The sequence below is a fragment of the Rhodofomes roseus genome (genome assembly GCF_022264815.1).
Source record: "Rhodofomes roseus strain CIRM-BRFM 1785 chromosome Unknown C8Q71scaffold_10, whole genome shotgun sequence".
Taxonomy (NCBI): domain Eukaryota; kingdom Fungi; phylum Basidiomycota; class Agaricomycetes; order Polyporales; family Fomitopsidaceae; genus Rhodofomes; species Rhodofomes roseus.
This window is the reverse complement of record NW_025952966.1, coordinates 332451-348535: the sequence shown is the minus strand read 5'-3', so window position 1 is coordinate 348535 and position 16085 is coordinate 332451. Positions and strand designations below refer to the sequence as shown.

General features: G+C 55.6%; 6 protein-coding genes across 6 annotated transcripts; 4 read left to right on the top strand and 2 right to left on the bottom strand.

The window, feature by feature from the left end:
* The first annotated feature begins 6 nt into the window (after window positions 1–6).
* On the top strand, window positions 7–1976 carry C8Q71DRAFT_758654 (Formamidopyrimidine-DNA glycosylase N-terminal domain-containing protein). The gene is made up of 10 exons (XM_047923746.1): window positions 7–181; window positions 292–404; window positions 459–504; window positions 559–635; window positions 696–773; window positions 834–1089; window positions 1157–1326; window positions 1388–1426; window positions 1474–1698; window positions 1754–1976. The coding sequence occupies exons 1-10, from the start codon at window positions 166–168 to the stop codon at window positions 1829–1831; spliced, it is 1098 nt and encodes a 365-aa protein (XP_047778824.1). The 5' UTR covers window positions 7–165; the 3' UTR covers window positions 1832–1976.
* A 70-nt stretch (window positions 1977–2046) lies between these two features.
* On the top strand, window positions 2047–2859 carry C8Q71DRAFT_48878 (uncharacterized protein). Its single transcript, XM_047918876.1, has one exon. It carries the CDS (start codon window positions 2103–2105, stop codon window positions 2673–2675), a length of 573 nt encoding a protein of 190 aa, XP_047778823.1. The 5' UTR covers window positions 2047–2102; the 3' UTR covers window positions 2676–2859.
* A 3952-nt stretch (window positions 2860–6811) lies between these two features.
* On the bottom strand, window positions 6812–8560 carry C8Q71DRAFT_835114 (Pkinase-domain-containing protein; the record flags this gene model as incomplete). Its single annotated transcript, XM_047926424.1, has 8 exons — window positions 8393–8560; window positions 8329–8341; window positions 8242–8270; window positions 7764–8189; window positions 7495–7710; window positions 7349–7436; window positions 7004–7287; window positions 6812–6859 (listed from the first exon to the last, which is right to left on the bottom strand). Exons 1-8 carry the CDS (start codon window positions 8405–8407, stop codon window positions 6812–6814), a joined length of 1119 nt encoding a protein of 372 aa, XP_047778822.1. The 5' UTR covers window positions 8408–8560.
* A 1334-nt stretch (window positions 8561–9894) lies between these two features.
* On the top strand, window positions 9895–11655 carry C8Q71DRAFT_907482 (uncharacterized protein). The gene is made up of 4 exons (XM_047928957.1): window positions 9895–10144; window positions 10202–10291; window positions 10357–10932; window positions 10985–11655. The coding sequence occupies exons 1-4, from the start codon at window positions 10010–10012 to the stop codon at window positions 11477–11479; spliced, it is 1296 nt and encodes a 431-aa protein (XP_047778821.1). The 5' UTR covers window positions 9895–10009; the 3' UTR covers window positions 11480–11655.
* C8Q71DRAFT_758641 (uncharacterized protein) lies at window positions 11645–14761 on the top strand. The gene is made up of 3 exons (XM_047923745.1): window positions 11645–11912; window positions 11998–13786; window positions 13836–14761. Exons 1-3 carry the CDS (start codon window positions 11880–11882, stop codon window positions 14336–14338), a joined length of 2325 nt encoding a protein of 774 aa, XP_047778820.1. The 5' UTR covers window positions 11645–11879; the 3' UTR covers window positions 14339–14761.
* On the bottom strand, window positions 14762–15949 carry C8Q71DRAFT_758639 (uncharacterized protein). The gene is made up of 3 exons (XM_047923744.1): window positions 15849–15949; window positions 15688–15792; window positions 14762–15628 (listed from the first exon to the last, which is right to left on the bottom strand). The coding sequence occupies exons 1-3, from the start codon at window positions 15851–15853 to the stop codon at window positions 14896–14898; spliced, it is 843 nt and encodes a 280-aa protein (XP_047778819.1). The 5' UTR covers window positions 15854–15949; the 3' UTR covers window positions 14762–14895.
* Window positions 15950–16085: the final 136 nt, after the last annotated feature.

Below are 16085 nucleotides of genomic sequence, written 5' to 3'. Positions count from 1 at the left end.
TTTGGACTTGGTACCGTGAGTGACAGACGCCGGTACGAGCATTCAACTTACGCTCATCCGGGGAACTACCTCGCGCGATCTTTGGAAACGACGACGGCTCTTGCTAGATGTGCGCGTAGGGTCGTCTAGGCCTTTTCACAAAGGTCTGCCATCTCCGAGAACGTCATGCCGGAGCTTCCAGGTGAGTAAATGGATACCATTACGCCAAAGCAGGCTGTTTCTGCAGCTGTCATAGGACCATTGAGACGCATCCATGGGTACTAGGAGAGCATCTCAATCTTTTTTTCACAGAGGTCGAGCGTGCAGCCAAGCTCGTTCGAGATGTTGCACTCGGCAATAGGATCGTCGATGTAGAAACAATAGAAGACAACATAGTCTACTCCGGTACCAGCCACGTGGAATTTGTACGGAACTCGTGCTATACGTCATGGCACGGTACGCAACTTACTAGCCAGTAGGCTCAAACTATCAAAGATCGCCGCGTCACCAATGTCGGTAGATATGGTATGTGCATACTCTGATGCGCTTGGCGACCGTGACATCATATGCAGCGCGTAGGCAAGGTGTTCTACTTGCAACTGGATGGCGAAGGTAAAATGCCGGTGCTGCACTTCGGTATGACTGGTATGCTGCAGGTACATTCCTTGATCTTGAAGCTGTTTGATTGTGTGGATTCGCTGAATCGGTGTCGAAAGGTGAAGGGCCAATTGGCAAAGTACTACAGGGAAACACCAAGGACAGCGTCCGCGGATTGGCCGCCGCGGTTCGTGAAGGTATGTTTTCGGCTGGTGCGGATAACAGTAGCACGTATATTGAATGAAGCTGCATCTTAGTTCATCCTTCACATCGAAGACTCTGAAACAGGCAATATAACACACTTGGCCTTCTTGGACGCTAGACGTCTTGGGCGAATCCGACTGTGCGCAAACCCTCTTACAGAACCACCCATCTCCACCCTCGGCTTCGATCCTATCTTGTCTATGCCTGGGCTAGATTGGTTCAAACAAGCGGTCCTTAAGCGAGGCTGTCCTATCAAAGCCCTTCTACTGGACCAATCGTTCAGCGCAGGCGTCGGAAACTGGGTTGCAGGTCAGACACAACGAAACTATGACGCGGTCATCGGACGAAGATCACAGGTCGCTGATGAATGTTGCAGACGAGATTCTCTATCACGCTCGTGTACATCCAGAGGAACGCGGCTCTGCCCTGAATGACGATCAGCTGAAGGCGTTGTACGCCGAAATATCGGAGGTCTGTCGCGTTGCGGTGGAGGCAAACGCGGATGACTCTAAGTTTCCTGACAACTGGCTGTTCAAGCACCGCTGGGTTCGTGACGTTCTCTCCTATCAAGCCCTTTGAATTGTCCTGATCGTCACGTCGAACGTAGGGGAAGGGGAAGAAGAACAAAATACACGAGCTGAAATTGGTGAGGCTTGCGTTTGGGCATTCGATCATGGCGTTGACATGCTGTAGCCAGACGGCAGTCCCGCGACTATCAAATGGGTCACAGTCGGGGGGCGAACATCTGCCTACGTCGCCGAGCTTCAGCACCTTGCACACACGGCGCCAGGTTCGGGTTCGGGCTCTCGGACTCGAAGCACACGTAAACACGATGGGAGCGACGGCGCGAGCGACCTCACTCCTCTGTCAGAAGACGAGGTGAAAGATGAATCAAGCAAGCGGGGTGGAAAGCGCAAGGTAATTGATTTGCGCCAATGTGTGACCAATGACTGTTAACCACGCACGTTACTAGTTGGCTACGACGTCTAGGCATTTCCCTAGAGCAGCAAAGCGCAGGACAAAAGCCACGGACTCCGTACCCAGCGACTGATATCTATATTGAGGGTCTCACGTTCTCCCAATTGGATGACGTACATCGCGAGATGATCTGGTCTTCCGTTCAGGTTCTTGTTCTGTGGTTTTTTCCTTGTACGCTATGTCCCAGTAATTCACAGCACATCTATTGGTTCATTTTCTCATGGTCTTACCCTCCGGCGAAAGGTGAACAGTCCGGCCAAGATTCGCTTGAATCCGGTAGTATCCTCTGGCATGTGGCCGCGGCTGACATATGTATACTGACCACGGATTATGGACAAGACTGCATGCTACAGAGCGGTCATAATCTCAAGCCTCGCTTTAAAATGCGGGCCGGAAGCAAGCAGCTCCTCCTCGCTTCTTTTTCCTGCACTACCACCTCAGTGTACTACCCGCTACCCCCTTCACCTCTCTCCTATTATGCCTTCTATTATCCACCCTCTCAGCAACATCATGTTCTCTCGCATCCCCACCCCGGGTTCCAACATGATGCTAGTGCCTCTCAAGCAGGCGCAGGCGAACCCGGAGATCAGGTACCGTGGTCTCTACGAGGACGCGAGAGGCCCGAATGTCGTCGAGTTTGGGCTGGGAATTCGTTCCTATGTTCCCGCGCATGGCGTGTCGATTCCGCTCGTGCCTCTCAAAGAGGCGCAGCGGAACGCGGCGATCAAGTATCGGGGTCTCTGATTCCGGGCTTGACGTCGTGTTTGGTTATTGGAGCGTCGTACGCCGCGGGACTGCCGACTCATAGGTGGGCGGGTGCGACGTTCGTGCGGCGTTCTTTATCAATGGGCGGACGGGGCAGTCGAGGACTCCAGCAGTTGTGCAGGGCCTCGGAGGTAGCAAACGCGGGCGTTTGACATCTTCAGGTGGTTTCCGAATCTGACTGTTGGTCGAGACTGAAAGGAGCCGCTGGGCTGTGCGATGCACGGGTGGTGGTCGCCAGTCAGAAAAGCCAGGATGGGGTGCGGGACTGGGGAGTGGAGTGTACTCATCGGGAATCCTAGGCCCCGATGGGTCATAGAAGCCTCTGAGAACGCATTCTGTCCTGGCATCGGGCGCGCGGAGACTTACGAGTCTTCCGTCGCGCTCTGGTTTCGATTTCCTTTGTTCGGGCTCTATAAAAGTGGTTAAAAAGAAGAAAAAAGTTGAAAAGACTAAATCAGAAAAACAGCGACCGCATAGTCTCCGTCTACACTGATCTTTTCATGTTAATGTTTCAGATACATGTTCTTGAATATATGGGACGGTGCGCTGCTCAAGACCGAAGACCGGGACCGGGACCGCGGGCAATGGTCAAGTATAGCCAACGGGTCTGGCGGGGTGTCGTTCAGGAGTCATGACCTGGATGGCCTCCGTTCTGGACTCTGCGGATTTCTCTTCCTCTCTCGCGCTGTACATACCATTGACCTTTTCAGCGGACGAACGTCAATATTTGCCTTGAAATGATAAGTCGCTTCCCTTCTACTCTCGTTCGACAGTGGCTAACTCCTTGCTAGTATCTTGTCTTCAGGCTGCAAAGCGAGGAAGGTCGGCCGCCGGAAGGTGCATGGGTGCGCAGGTCGACGTGTTGGACGATGTGACTGGCCAGCATATTCGATCCTCCCGTCTACTCGTGCATCTGTGTATTGTTCGCCGGTCGACCTTCCAATGCCCCCGAAAGGGGGTGAAGACGCGCAGTGGGAGGTAAGTTCTTCATACTGTCTGTGACTGGGAATGGGCCACTGACTACCCCACATACTTCTTGCTCGGTCGCCAGTTGGGTCCTCGAATCATCAAGACGCGGCGTTGACTTTGGTTCAGCTCTATGTTCCGTTTTGTCTTTGTCTGGCTGCTGATAATCACTACTAGACATCAAAAATCGCCTATCAACCCTCGTCAGTCACACAAGTGAACCGAACCATAACGACAGAAGATGAGTAGCTTCCCTTCTACTCTCGTTCGGCGGTGGCTAACTCCTCTCTATCTTGTCTTCAGGCTTCAAAGCGAGGAAGGTCGGCCGCCGGAGGGTGCATGGGTGCGCGCAGGTCGACGTGTTGGACGATATGACTGGCCAGCATATGCGATCCTCCCGTCTACTCGTGTATCTGCGTATCATTCCCCGGTCGACCTTCCAATGCCCCCGAAAGGGGGTGAAGACGCGCAGTGGGAGGTAAGTTCTTTATTCTGTCGGTGACTGGGAATGGACCACTGACAACCCCACATACTCCTTGTTAGGTCGCTTGGGTCCTCAGATCATCAAGGCACGGCGTTGAATTGGGGCTAGCTCTTATGTTCCGTCTCGTCCTTGTCTGTGTACTGATCATCATTACTAGACTTTATTACTAGACTTGAACAATTCCCTGTAAATCATCGTCAGTAACACGAGAGAGCCGAATCATAACGACAGAAGATGAGTAACTTCTCTTCGACTCTCCTTCGGCAGTGACTGACTTCTTTCTCCCTTGTCTTTCAGGCCGCAGAGCGAGGAAGGTCGGCCGCCGAACGGTGCATGGGTGCGCGCAGGTCGACGTGTTGGACGATATGACTGGCCAGCATATGCGATCCTCCCGTCTACTCGTGTATCTGTGTATCATTCGCCGGTCGACCTTCCAATGCCCCCGAAGGGGGTGAAGACGCGCAGCGGGAGGTGAGTATTTATGCTGCCAGCGAGTGGGAATATGCCACTGACTTCCCCACATGCTCGTTCTAGGTCTCCTTGAAGTTCTCGACCCCTCAAGACGCGGAGTTGAATTCGGGCTGCGCTCTGCTGTTTCATCTTAACTTTGATCGCGCCCATCTACAGACCTCAACAATTGCTTAACAGCCTCCGTCAGCATTTCAAGACAATCCGACCCGCGATAAGTAGTTCGAGTTTCAACGGTACGCACGAGGTAATATCGGGCGTTTCTTCTGAATCCCCTTCTGCTCCATTTTTCCTGATAGTGTAGGCTTTCGCAGGTGGACAGCCGACGCCGGCAGGTGTCGAGGATGGCGGTGCTTTTGCGTTGTAGTCTGGCCAGATGCAACGCAGTTGTCTCTCCGTTTTCGGCATCTGCAGAGGTGGTCGGCTGAAGGAACCAGGAAGAGGTCAGTGGCTTCGCTTCACCCAACCTCGACTGCGACTGACTGCCTAGGGTTAGGGTTCCACATTACATTCGGAGCCGGGAGGAATGCGAGGGAAAGATGAGTGCTCCAACTTACTGTGAACACGAATTGGAACTGACTTCTGCGTACTCTGTTACAGGCCCATGCACTCCGGATCTGTGACGCGACAGGTGAGTGCATTCCTGTCGCAGGTGCCGAGGAAGGACTGGCGACTGCGTTGTAAACTGGCCAGTTGCAGCGCAGTCTTGTTCTTCCCCGGCATCTGCATGGGCGGGATACAGCTAACAAAAAGTAAGTAAGCTCAACCTTCGTGAACCAGTTTCAAGCACTGACCGCTCACAGTGCAGGATTCGCGTTGCTCGTCGGGCGAAACCGTGAGTGCTACGTATCCTTCTCATCTTCCGCTGACTTTTTGCGTTCATAGGTCGATCGGCTTGGAGTGTAAGGAAGTCAGACTCCAGGAGCCGGGTGTGTTGCGGACTGGCCAGTCGCAGCACGTTCGATTCTTGGGCGCCGACGTCTCTACATTTCCTGTCGCCGGTCGAGGCGCAGTATAGAGGAAAAGATGAGTTCCCTCCATGATTCACTCGTGAATTACGGAACTGACCGTTTCCGTGGTTCTCTTTCAACTCTAGTTCTAAATCGCTGCGAAACCGGGGCGACGGAGGGTGCTGAGGATGAAGCGGCAGCGGCGCTGCAAGCTGGCCAGTTGTAGCGCAATCGCCTATTTATGCTTGGCATCTGGGGAGATGTGAGTAGGCGAGCAAATTGTGGGTAATTCCCCTTCGTTTCTCGACCTGCAGGACTGAACCGTCATTCATGTCCGTTGTCAGAGTCGCACGCGTCCGGCGAGAGTCCGGCGAGAGGTAAGGATATGTATACTCTTGCTTGCTTCGCTGACAACCGTCCTCGACCTATAGTAGGCCAACTGAGGGAAGAGATGCCTAGTCCAGGGGCCTACCACGCTGCGCTGACCACTCGCAACATGGTCAGCTCCTGGACGGTGATATCTCCACGCCCTCGCCCACAACCGCAAGCAACCGCCACTCATGTCTCCTTCGCTCCTACTCAATAAGTATGACCAGTCGTAACTGACCTTGATTCAGCATCGGCGGGCCACGACCAGCCCTGGGTACGAAGATGTCGGCGTCGGGGAGACGGTCGTGCTGCAAGCTGGCCACTTATAAAACGGTCACCTCCTCAACGTCGACATCTCTACGCCCACGGTCGGCCAGCCACTGGCAGAGGAAGGCGAGACGTCTCTTACGAACCTACGAAGAGGACCACCTCCTCATCGTGCAGCATCCATGAGGTTGACAATCTGACCAATGGAGCCGACATCGCATAGTTTCAGTTGAAGGCCTCGCTCAGTTTCTTGGTTTCATTGGCGCGTATGAATCGTGTTTATGTTTCCGGAGATCTCATCAGTACCAATCATGGAATGACTACGACGATAGATCTTACCTGATTGCTTCCACCTGCTGAAGTTACGAACGAGTTGAGGCGGAGTTGTCGTTGAAGCGTTAGGACAAGTAAGCGGATGAGCGGTCTTGGTGGTTGGGCAACATGTACCTCACCCGTCTTCGCTACCACACGCGTATGGACAGCTACCTCGGAACTGTACAATTAATGCTGGCTCTAATGTACAGTAAGAACGCTGGCTAGCCCTAACATAAACATCGTGCTATAGTGTACATTGCCGATGACGTCTAAGAAATCCGATCATTGTACAGTACGGGACGGCATACATAAGCTGAAACCCGTCGCATGCGGCGGCGAACGGCGAGGACGACTCAGACACAAGTGAACAGATGCGAGCGACCATAGGGAGGTCACGGCGAACAGAGAAGGAAACTGTCCAGAACCACTGATACGCAGAAGTCCGAGACTCTAGACAGCAGCGGGCGGCTCACTGCACGGGTCCAGCGGCGTACTGCTGCGGGTACTGCATACCGTACTGGGGCTGGCCCGCCTGCAGGTGCGCCTGCTGTGCCATCATAGCCTGAGCCTGCGCATGCTGCTGCTGCTGTTGGTACAGCTGGTGGTCGCGCTGAGCCGCGTACGTCGCCGCCGGCTGCCCGGACGAGATCGCGCCTGGCACATGCCCCATCCCTGCCTGCGCCTGCAGGTATGCCGCCTGAGCCTGCGCTTGCGCCTGAGCTTGAGCTTGGGCGTGCGCCTGCTGCTGCTGCTGTTGCGAGATCTGCTGTTGCTGGTGCGCGTGCGGGTGTGGGTAGTTGTATGCGGGCGGCGCCATGGACCCGGGTGCGGGTGTGGGGAGACCCAGGGGCACGGAGCCGGTGAAGTAGGGATGTGAGAGAGCGTCGGCGGCTGTGATACGCTTTGACGGATCAAATTGCAAAAGTCGTTCAAGAAGGTCGATGGCTGGCGATACAGAAGTGAGCGACTGCTTCATGCTCGATCGAGATCACCGGGTCAGACGTACCTTGTGGTGATGCCTTCGGAAGAACTTGCGAGAAGGGGATTTTGGGGTACCGCGGGTATTGCTTGGGTGGATTTGTACTCTCCGTTTGCTGAACGACAATCGCCGTATGTGTATATGCAGTCAAGAAGGAGGATGTGTTCACGTACCCCTTCACTCGTGATTTTACGGAGAACACGATCATCGGGAGTACCAATGATACGCATGATATGCAGGAGCTGATCTTGGTTGTCCCTGCCGCGGAACAATGGCACGCCAGAGATCATCTCGGCGAAAATGCAACCGCAGGACCAGACGTCGATCGAGGTATTGTATGTTCGTGAGCCCATGAGGACATCAGGAGCACGATACCATAATGTCACGACCTGGGGTCAAATGTGAACCTACAGCCATCTGCATAGTACTCGGCGGGGCGCACCTCATTTGAGAATGTGTTCACCGGCACACCGAACGCCCTTGCCAAGCCGAAATCACCCAACTTCAGTTCTCCCTTCCTGTTGATGAGCAGGTTCTGCGGCTTCAGATCCCGGTGCAAAACCCGGTTCTCGTGGCAGAATGCGGTACCCTTCAGCAGCTGATACATGAAACTCCGGACAGTAATGGGGTCGAGTGCACCATGGTCGCCGTGGACATCCATGTACCGCTTGAGGTCGCGCTCGCAGTACTCGAAGATGAGGATGAGCTTCGTCTCGGTGTGGATCACGTCGTACAACCGGACGATGTTGACGTGCTTCAGCTCCTTCATGAGCGAGATCTCCCGAATCGCCGTGGATGGCGTGCCCTCCTCTGCATCGAGGTGAATCTCCTTGAGTGCGACAATCTCGTTTGTTGTCCGCGATCTCCCCTGTGCACGTCTGAGCGTCTGCTGTATTCGAAGGGCATCCGCCACCACTCACCTTGAATACCGTAGCGTATGTGCCCTCGCCTGATGACAAAGATCTTCAGGAAACGGTCCTATACAGCTGCAAAACATCGAAACCCACCTAGTTTCTCAAGCTGTGCACACCGTCAGCAGAAGTCGTGACCGACAAACATCGCACAGCTTACCTGAACGTAGTTCATGGTTGATCAGGAGCAGACGTGTGGTTGCGACGTGTTCTGAGAGGTAGTGGGTCTGTACAGTGCCACAAATTCGGGGTAGCGTAAGGGTGGTCAGAAAGGACGTCGGGTGGGTTTTATGGGGACGGTACGGGCAGGAGTCAAGCGGGACGAGCCTCGTCAAGTTCGCGCGCCGCACAACTCGATTGAACGCTGCGCCACAGCCACGTGCATTCCATTTTAGGCAAGACGAAGCGCGAGAGTCAAACGTGTGCCGTCTCGCTTTGTCTGCTGGTCGATGTACGGAGCACGACTGAGCACGACCGGTCCAGCTGGCAGTCTGACACATCTTGGGCTATCAGAATATTCATATTCTGTACACGAGATTACTCGCTGTATTCCTCAGGTGGATATCAATCAGGGACTTGCCACAAGGTCTTGAATATAATTGGCCCTTCGATTGGACGCGTTGCCCGTCGGGGCCCGAGTCCGCACCGCAATGTCCAGCTGTCCCAGCGGCAAGATGTAGCTCACACAAAGCGGGAAGAGCGGACCCCATCAGTAATTATGTCAGAATATATCCGCACTGATGCATTGCACAGGTCTCTGAGTCGAACTATGGTTACCAGGTAACCTTGCTGTGGCCCACACCAAAGGTAGTACAGTACGAAAATAAGCTAGCCTCTCGCAGGCAGACTCTGGCGACAACTTTCTTGGAGGGGGATGCACTCAAGATTCTATGTAGTAGACAAAATCTTGACGAAGAGATTGTCTTCTAACAGTGACACTAATGGATAATATGGTCGTGTTCAAGAAATGGCGACTCCGAGCCACGAAGAAGATCCTGGCCAACCATTAGATGACATCCCAACAAACACAAAGCGAAGATATCCTCGGCATTCATTCTCTAACGCGCTCGGGAAGCAACGTCAACCACGAACCACAATGAAGCCCTGACCCCGGTTGGGCCAAAGCGCGATGAGACCAGCTCAGACCACATCGACTTGACATTCGTAAGCACATCCTTTTTGAGGGTCGCGCCACGCCAATAGCCTTCACCAGCAAGGATTGGTCTAATGTAATAATGAGCATAGCGTTCGTCCGCGCGCACCTCGGCATCATGATGACCATGCCTTGGTCAACCCGTATTGAATGGTCGACGCTTTGGAGGGCTTGTCATGGCACTGAGGACTGGGGACCGAGTCCGAAGCAGTGAGCCGCGGGCCGTGGTGAAGCACTTCGCTTGGGGTGAGCCCAGAGCAAGAGCATAGACTATTCATTCCAAGCCTATATCAGCACATACGAAACAGAGGAGTCTGTCAAGAAGAAATACGACGGAATAGAGACGTGATAATAGTCCACCTCGAGAGGTCAAAGTGCGTGCGCAAGTCGTGTTGCTGTGAATGAACGAGCGTCGAGCGCCTCCATTCGACGCGGTATAATTCTGCACGTGATTTGAGCGCGCCTCGACCAATGGCGGGCCGCGCCCGAGATTTTTCTGTGAACTCTCACTCGTCCTCTGCAGCTACGCACCAGAGGCAGCTAGCAGCCTGATCAACCCCTACTTAGGTCATTTCAGCATATTGCTCTCCTTAGATTCTACCTTCGTGGTCTCCGCAAAAAAAGATGTCCTCTGCACCCCCAAAAGCCAAGAAACCTCGTACCAAACCACCGCGGAGCCGACCTGCAGCAACATCTAGCATTTCACAGCCTGCGGTAGCAAAACTACCAAAAGGCGTGCAGCCAGTATACGAACTCGCAGTGAGTACATAGCGCTCGAATCAGAAATGCGCTCGCATGCTGAGTTGCTCGCGGCAGTCAAAAGCGAACGACCCAGAGGACTCCGATGAGGATGTTGCGGACGAGGACGCTGCACCTGCAGGAACGGACGAGCTCGGACCTGATCCAGTGAGTTACAGGTTACGCATGGGCCCTGTCGGTATGCTCAATAATAGTTCACCACAACCTTGTAGGGTCCCTCAACCAAACGTTACAACGAGTCCGCATCTCTCGCCGTCCGCACGGGTACTGAACTCGGTCAGGATGCATCCATGGACGACGTCGAAGGGCGGAACATGGACGGCGAACTCGACGTTGACCTCGCCGAGCTTAGCCTCGGTCAGCGACTCACAGCCGTGAGCGGCGCAGACGGCGCGGGGCGGTCATCCGAGTCCAGCGACGAAGACGACTCGCCCGCATCAGGGAGCGGGGCGCAGTCAACAAAACAGCGGAAACGCGACGCGGCAAACGGGGCGGTTCCCGCCGCGTCGCTGACCCGGACTCTCATCCAGGCGTTGCATTCGTCGGACGCCCGCCTCCTCGAAACATGTCTTGCACACTCAGAGCCGACGCTCATACGGAACACTGTGCGGAGGCTCCCGCCTCAGCTCGCGGTACCGTTGATCACCGCGTGTGTGGAGCGGTTAGGGCGCGGGAGCAGGGGAGCAACTATGAAGGGCAGAGGCGGTGGCGCGAGCTCGCAGAGAGGGACAGCTATGATCAAGTGGATCAAGGCAGTTCTAGCAGCACACAGCGGGCACCTGATGACGGTAAGCCATACACTGCTAGTCTCGTCCCCACCCTCACACTGGCCCGCTGCAGATGCCGGACTTGGTAGCTCGTTTGTCCGGGCTGCATGCTACCTTGAGCATGCGGCTCACACTGCACGAGAGCCTCCTGGCGTTGAATGGGCGGTTAGACATGGTCATCTCACAAATTGAGATGCGGTCATCAGCTGGCCCCACGGAACTTCCAGGGCCTAAACGAGCGGGAAAGCACCGGCGGAGACGACCTGCTAAGAAGTACGTAGAGGGTGAGAGTGAAGCCGAGGAGGAGCAACCGGACGAGCATATGGACGTCGAAGTCGAGAGTGGCGATGACGGCGGAAGCGTGGAGGACATTGAGCTAGGCGGAGACGATGAGGACGAAGATGAAGAGGACGAAGAGTCGGACGAGGACGAGGGTGAAGATGAGGACGAAGAGGATGAGGATGACGAGGATGATGAAGAGGACGACGGTCCGAAGTTGAACGGGTTTATAGACGATGAGGCAGAAGAGGAGTACAGCGAGGACGAAAGCGATAACGAGAGTGAATGAGGCACTCTCCTGTCCGCATGCCATTGTGCCATTCAATTCATTTTTGGGGACGTTAGTGTGCAACTAGTGAACAGGCGTGAATGTGCACAGGCAAGGTGTTGGACTTCGTCAACAAGTTTTGAGTTTAAATGATCGTCATTGGATACACCCGCCACCGGCAAACCCGCTAATAGTAAAACGGTCACTCACTTGGCCACAGGCCACTACCGTCTCCAACTCGGACAACTTTCTCAACCGTGCATCATCAGCACTCTTTGTCAATTACTCATTGCATAGCACTCCCCGTTTCACAACCGTTCTCTTGTCTTCGCATTCATTCTGGTTACAACAAGAGTTGCACGTCAGGCGTTGCAGTGATCGAACCCCAAGGACACATTCCTTTGCAAGAGAAGCACCCGCCATGTCGGCGCACCGTCCGGAGCCCTCACCAACGGTTAGATGAGTAACCATGGTTGCTCTCGAAGTGATTCTAATGCCACTGCTTTGCATCTCCACCTTCCCATGACTGCCTCTATCAGCGTGGTCCTGCGAGTTCCCGTCTCTCACGCCCAAATACCACGACCACCTCCGAGGACTCAGCCACAACGACCACCTTGTCTACAACTCGCAACAACGATTCGCGCCCTGCCAACATAAACGAAGATGATATTCTCTCCGCGGCCGCCTACCGGAACTTGGCCGACTCGCAGGCAAGCCTTCTACGTGCGACCTCGGCATTGGAAGAGACCTTCTCTAGTATCCGCATCCTGCGGGACCACATCGCCGCCAGGCGAAATGGCTCATCTACTAGTGTAGAAGGTACGCAGACCGCGGACACATCCATGGGCCCCGACCACAACGCCATCGTTCTATCCGACTCTGAGCCGGAGCGCCGTCGCACTATATCCGAGACGATGGCTCTCAATGAGGATTTGCGCGCCGAGCTGGACGGGCAGAGGCAAGAAAGTGAGCTCGCGACCTTACGCGAGGGACGTGCAGCAGTCGATGCAGCGGGCCCGCGTACCACAGGTGCAAGTGGCTACACGCCTCCGCAGATACAACCTCAGGCTCGCCGCACGTCTACTCAGACCAGCACGGCTCCTCTCCGCTTCGGCCCCCGCCCTGAGTTCGGTCGAGTTACGAGCCAGCCACGCCCTGAATCCTCGACGGGTCAGTCACGCCCTGTACCTCGCCGACCGCTGCTCGAGACCCATCTTCGCTCGCCAAGAGAGGGCAGCAGTTCCACGGACTCCTCGACCACACTAGGCAGACGTGTAGCTGCCCGCGCTGCAGCTGGACAATCCAGTGGCTCGCGGCCAAGTACATCGTTCAACGACATCATGGATGACATCCGACGCGAGACGCGCGACATGCCTGCAATCTTGGAGCGTATCCGCCGGCTGGAATCCTCGGTGCCGAATGTGGGAGAGCGAGATGCCCACTGGATCAGCCAGCAGAACACGAGTATCAACAACCTCATGCAAGAAGCCCGTGCATTAGGTGTACCAACGCACTCCGAAGCACCCACGCCAACAGCGGGTCAAAGGTCAGCTGAGAGAACCGACCCCATAGACTTCCCAAGTCCGATGTCGTCTTCGTGGTTCACTCCGAGTCCAACGTTCCTACCAAACACACACATCTCGACGTCTACCACCACTACGGACAGGCCTAGATCCCTTGCTGACCACTTCGGTCCTCCTCAACTCGGTTCTATTCAACGAAGAGGAAGCGACCCGGACGTGCCTCCCAGCTTCAGGGAACGGATCGCCCAGCTAGACGCGGAATTGGAACAACAGCGTGAGAGACAAGTGCGTCTTCTTGCAAGAATGTCAGCGAGCCAGGACGCTTCGGTCAGTGCGCGCGACGAGGCGGCGGCTACGCGATGGCCGGTTGTCACCAGCGACAGCCCCCTCAACACCGAGATTCTGGCCATGGAGGCTCGCCTTTCGGACGCGCTGGAGACCCTCAACTCTGTCTCTGGACCCGGCTCGAGCTTCGAGACGTTGCGTGCCCTCACGGCGCGTGACTCTGCCTCGAGCTCCAATGATATCGAGGATGACGACCCGTTCAGCTGGCTCATGCCCAGCCGGACACCGCCCGCGCGCGAGGCGGAAACGAGGCGGACAGGGAGGTCTGTTTGGCCGACGACCAGGGATGGCGCATCTCAGAATACCAATACATATCCCTTCTCGGAGACGATGGCTGTCTTCTCAGGAGGAAGGGCGCGGCGGGAGAGAGGAGCACAGAGGACTGTTCTGCCCCCTTCTGGAAGAGGAGAAGCTGCTTCGTCGAATGCAAGTAGCTCGCGACGTCGCAGGCGGGGATGGGGTGCGTGCTCCTCTAATCGATGTTCTATTCCTTCTCACATTTCTTGCAGCACGGCTCGACCATGATGGCAACGAGATCCCCACAGACGAAGAGGAGGAATACGAGCGCAACCGCGCACAAATGCGTGCCCGTGCACTTCAAATCACGGCCAGTCAACCCCCAGAACGCCTCACACTGACAAGGAGCCCCCCAACCGTTCTCCCGCCACCACCGCCGCCGGCAGGTCGCCGCCTGTCCTTCGTACCCACCACACAGCCGCTGTTCTGGCCCAGCAGCAGCTCAGATGTGCGCGTTCGCATCAACCCCGCCAGGGATCTGGTTCCCAGCGAGCTCGACAGGCCCATCACACCGCACGACGACAGCGACGACGAGGACTATTGGAGGGACGCCCCTCCGTGCCCGCAGACGATCGGGTCGTCGGCTCCCTTCGTGCCAAGTCTCCTGCCGCTGCCTAGGGTGGATCTGCCTGGAAGCTCGTCTGCGCGTGCGGCGAAGTTGAAACGGCCGATACGGATAGCTGACCCTATGCCCATGTATTGCGCTGGGCGATAGAATCGTGCTTGTACTTGGATCCGATTTCGTTGAAATACCCGAGTCGCATTCCTGTTGGGTTGGAATCTAAGCTTACGGGGAAGTTTCGTGATATAGTGGTGAATGGCCACTGCATATTTTATCGTCAACTCCACCTGCGTCTGATGCGCTAGCATAGCTTGTACGATATCATAATACTGTCGAAGACACCGTCGTCAAAATCGGGCACGGGAATGTCAGGGCATCGTGACGTCTGCGTGGTCGGACCCTGACCCAGTGCCTGGATCGAGCTTGGTGGAGTTGCTGCATATGAGACCTGCATATGTGGTACATTCCACAAGTATTGGGAACTGATGATGAATCAATGAAGGGTGGATGAACGAGAGGCTCTGAGCAGGACAGAGAGGAAGGTCGCAAGAGCCGTGTGCGCATTTCGCCCACGGCTCATCCGACCAACCCCACCGTCTGCAGCATGCATTATACAGATACAATACTTTTCGTGCCTATTATTCCTACAATGCACACGCACAGGTCGATGCCCCGACGCCCAGCCGACAAGGAAGTCCCTGAGTTGAGCATCATGTATCGCTCTTCTCCCAGCTGAAATCGAGGATCAGGGAGAGGCCGTACGGGCGCAAGTCGAATTCCTTCCGGCGGCGGCGGGGTTGCATAGGCTCAGGATTGAATGGTGGCATGCGCTTCGGGATGTCAGGGATTATTCTCCGCACGCGTGGCGTGTAGTCGTCAACCCTAGACCAGGGCCATCTCTGCGTCGGCGTCGCTCTGATAAAGATGGTCTCCCCGGGGGTTGGCTCGCTCGTCGACGTGGGCGATGGTTTGCGAGAGAAAGGCCAGGAGGGTACTTTGTTCCAGAGCCCAGAGAGCTTGGATCGTGAGTTGTCGTCGGTCGTCTCGGTCGAGTTGCTTGGTGTCTCTTCGCTGGGGGACTCGTCTGCCTCTGTAGGCTCCTCCACCGGCTCTGGCTCCGGCTCCGCCGGCTTCTCCGCCTCCCTCGCCCTAATCTGAGCCTCCAGCCTATCCTTCAATCGAAGGATACTCTGCCTCTCCCAGTCCGTAACGTTGAAGTAGTCGAAGAAGCCATTGTTGGAGAAGTCACACCAGCAGCGATCGAGCATGGGCACGTCCACTGGCTTCAGGTCTTCCGGGAGATCCGGGATGAGCGTGGCGAGCACCTCCGCGTAGGTAGCTGTGTTACTTGACCAGGGGACGGCTAGCTTGCTCTCGAGCGGAACGGGCGGCCAGTAGCATGAGGACATGAAGAGCGCGGAGAGCAGCACGATGCAGTAGAAGCTGGTGGTGCGGCCCGCCACGATCAGACCATGCACAAGAGTCGACGAAGTGCGACTCACCATGGTCGTGCATGGAGGGTTAAAGAGAAGATGAAGAGCCAGAGGAAATATGGTGGCGCGACAGGGAATGGTAATAGCACAAGCGGTAGATACCAGCGTGTACACCTGGGCTTGCCGGTCAGTACCGTGCCAGATCACACGGAGCAAAGCCAAGTGCGCACCGCATATCGTCTGCAGTCAGGACCTGCAAGGCACAAGAGAACTGTATGAGCAGCGACGGTGGCGACACCAACACCGCTGTCCGATCATGACTACAGTCAGTACGTATCGCATGGCACTGCGAAGACGCGCTGTGCCTGCCCTGAAGACCATGCAGCACGTGACGCTCCCGCTGCGCGGACGAAAGTAGGCGCCGGGAGAGTGCAGACGCGTTCTCGAGACTTCGGGATCTTTCCATC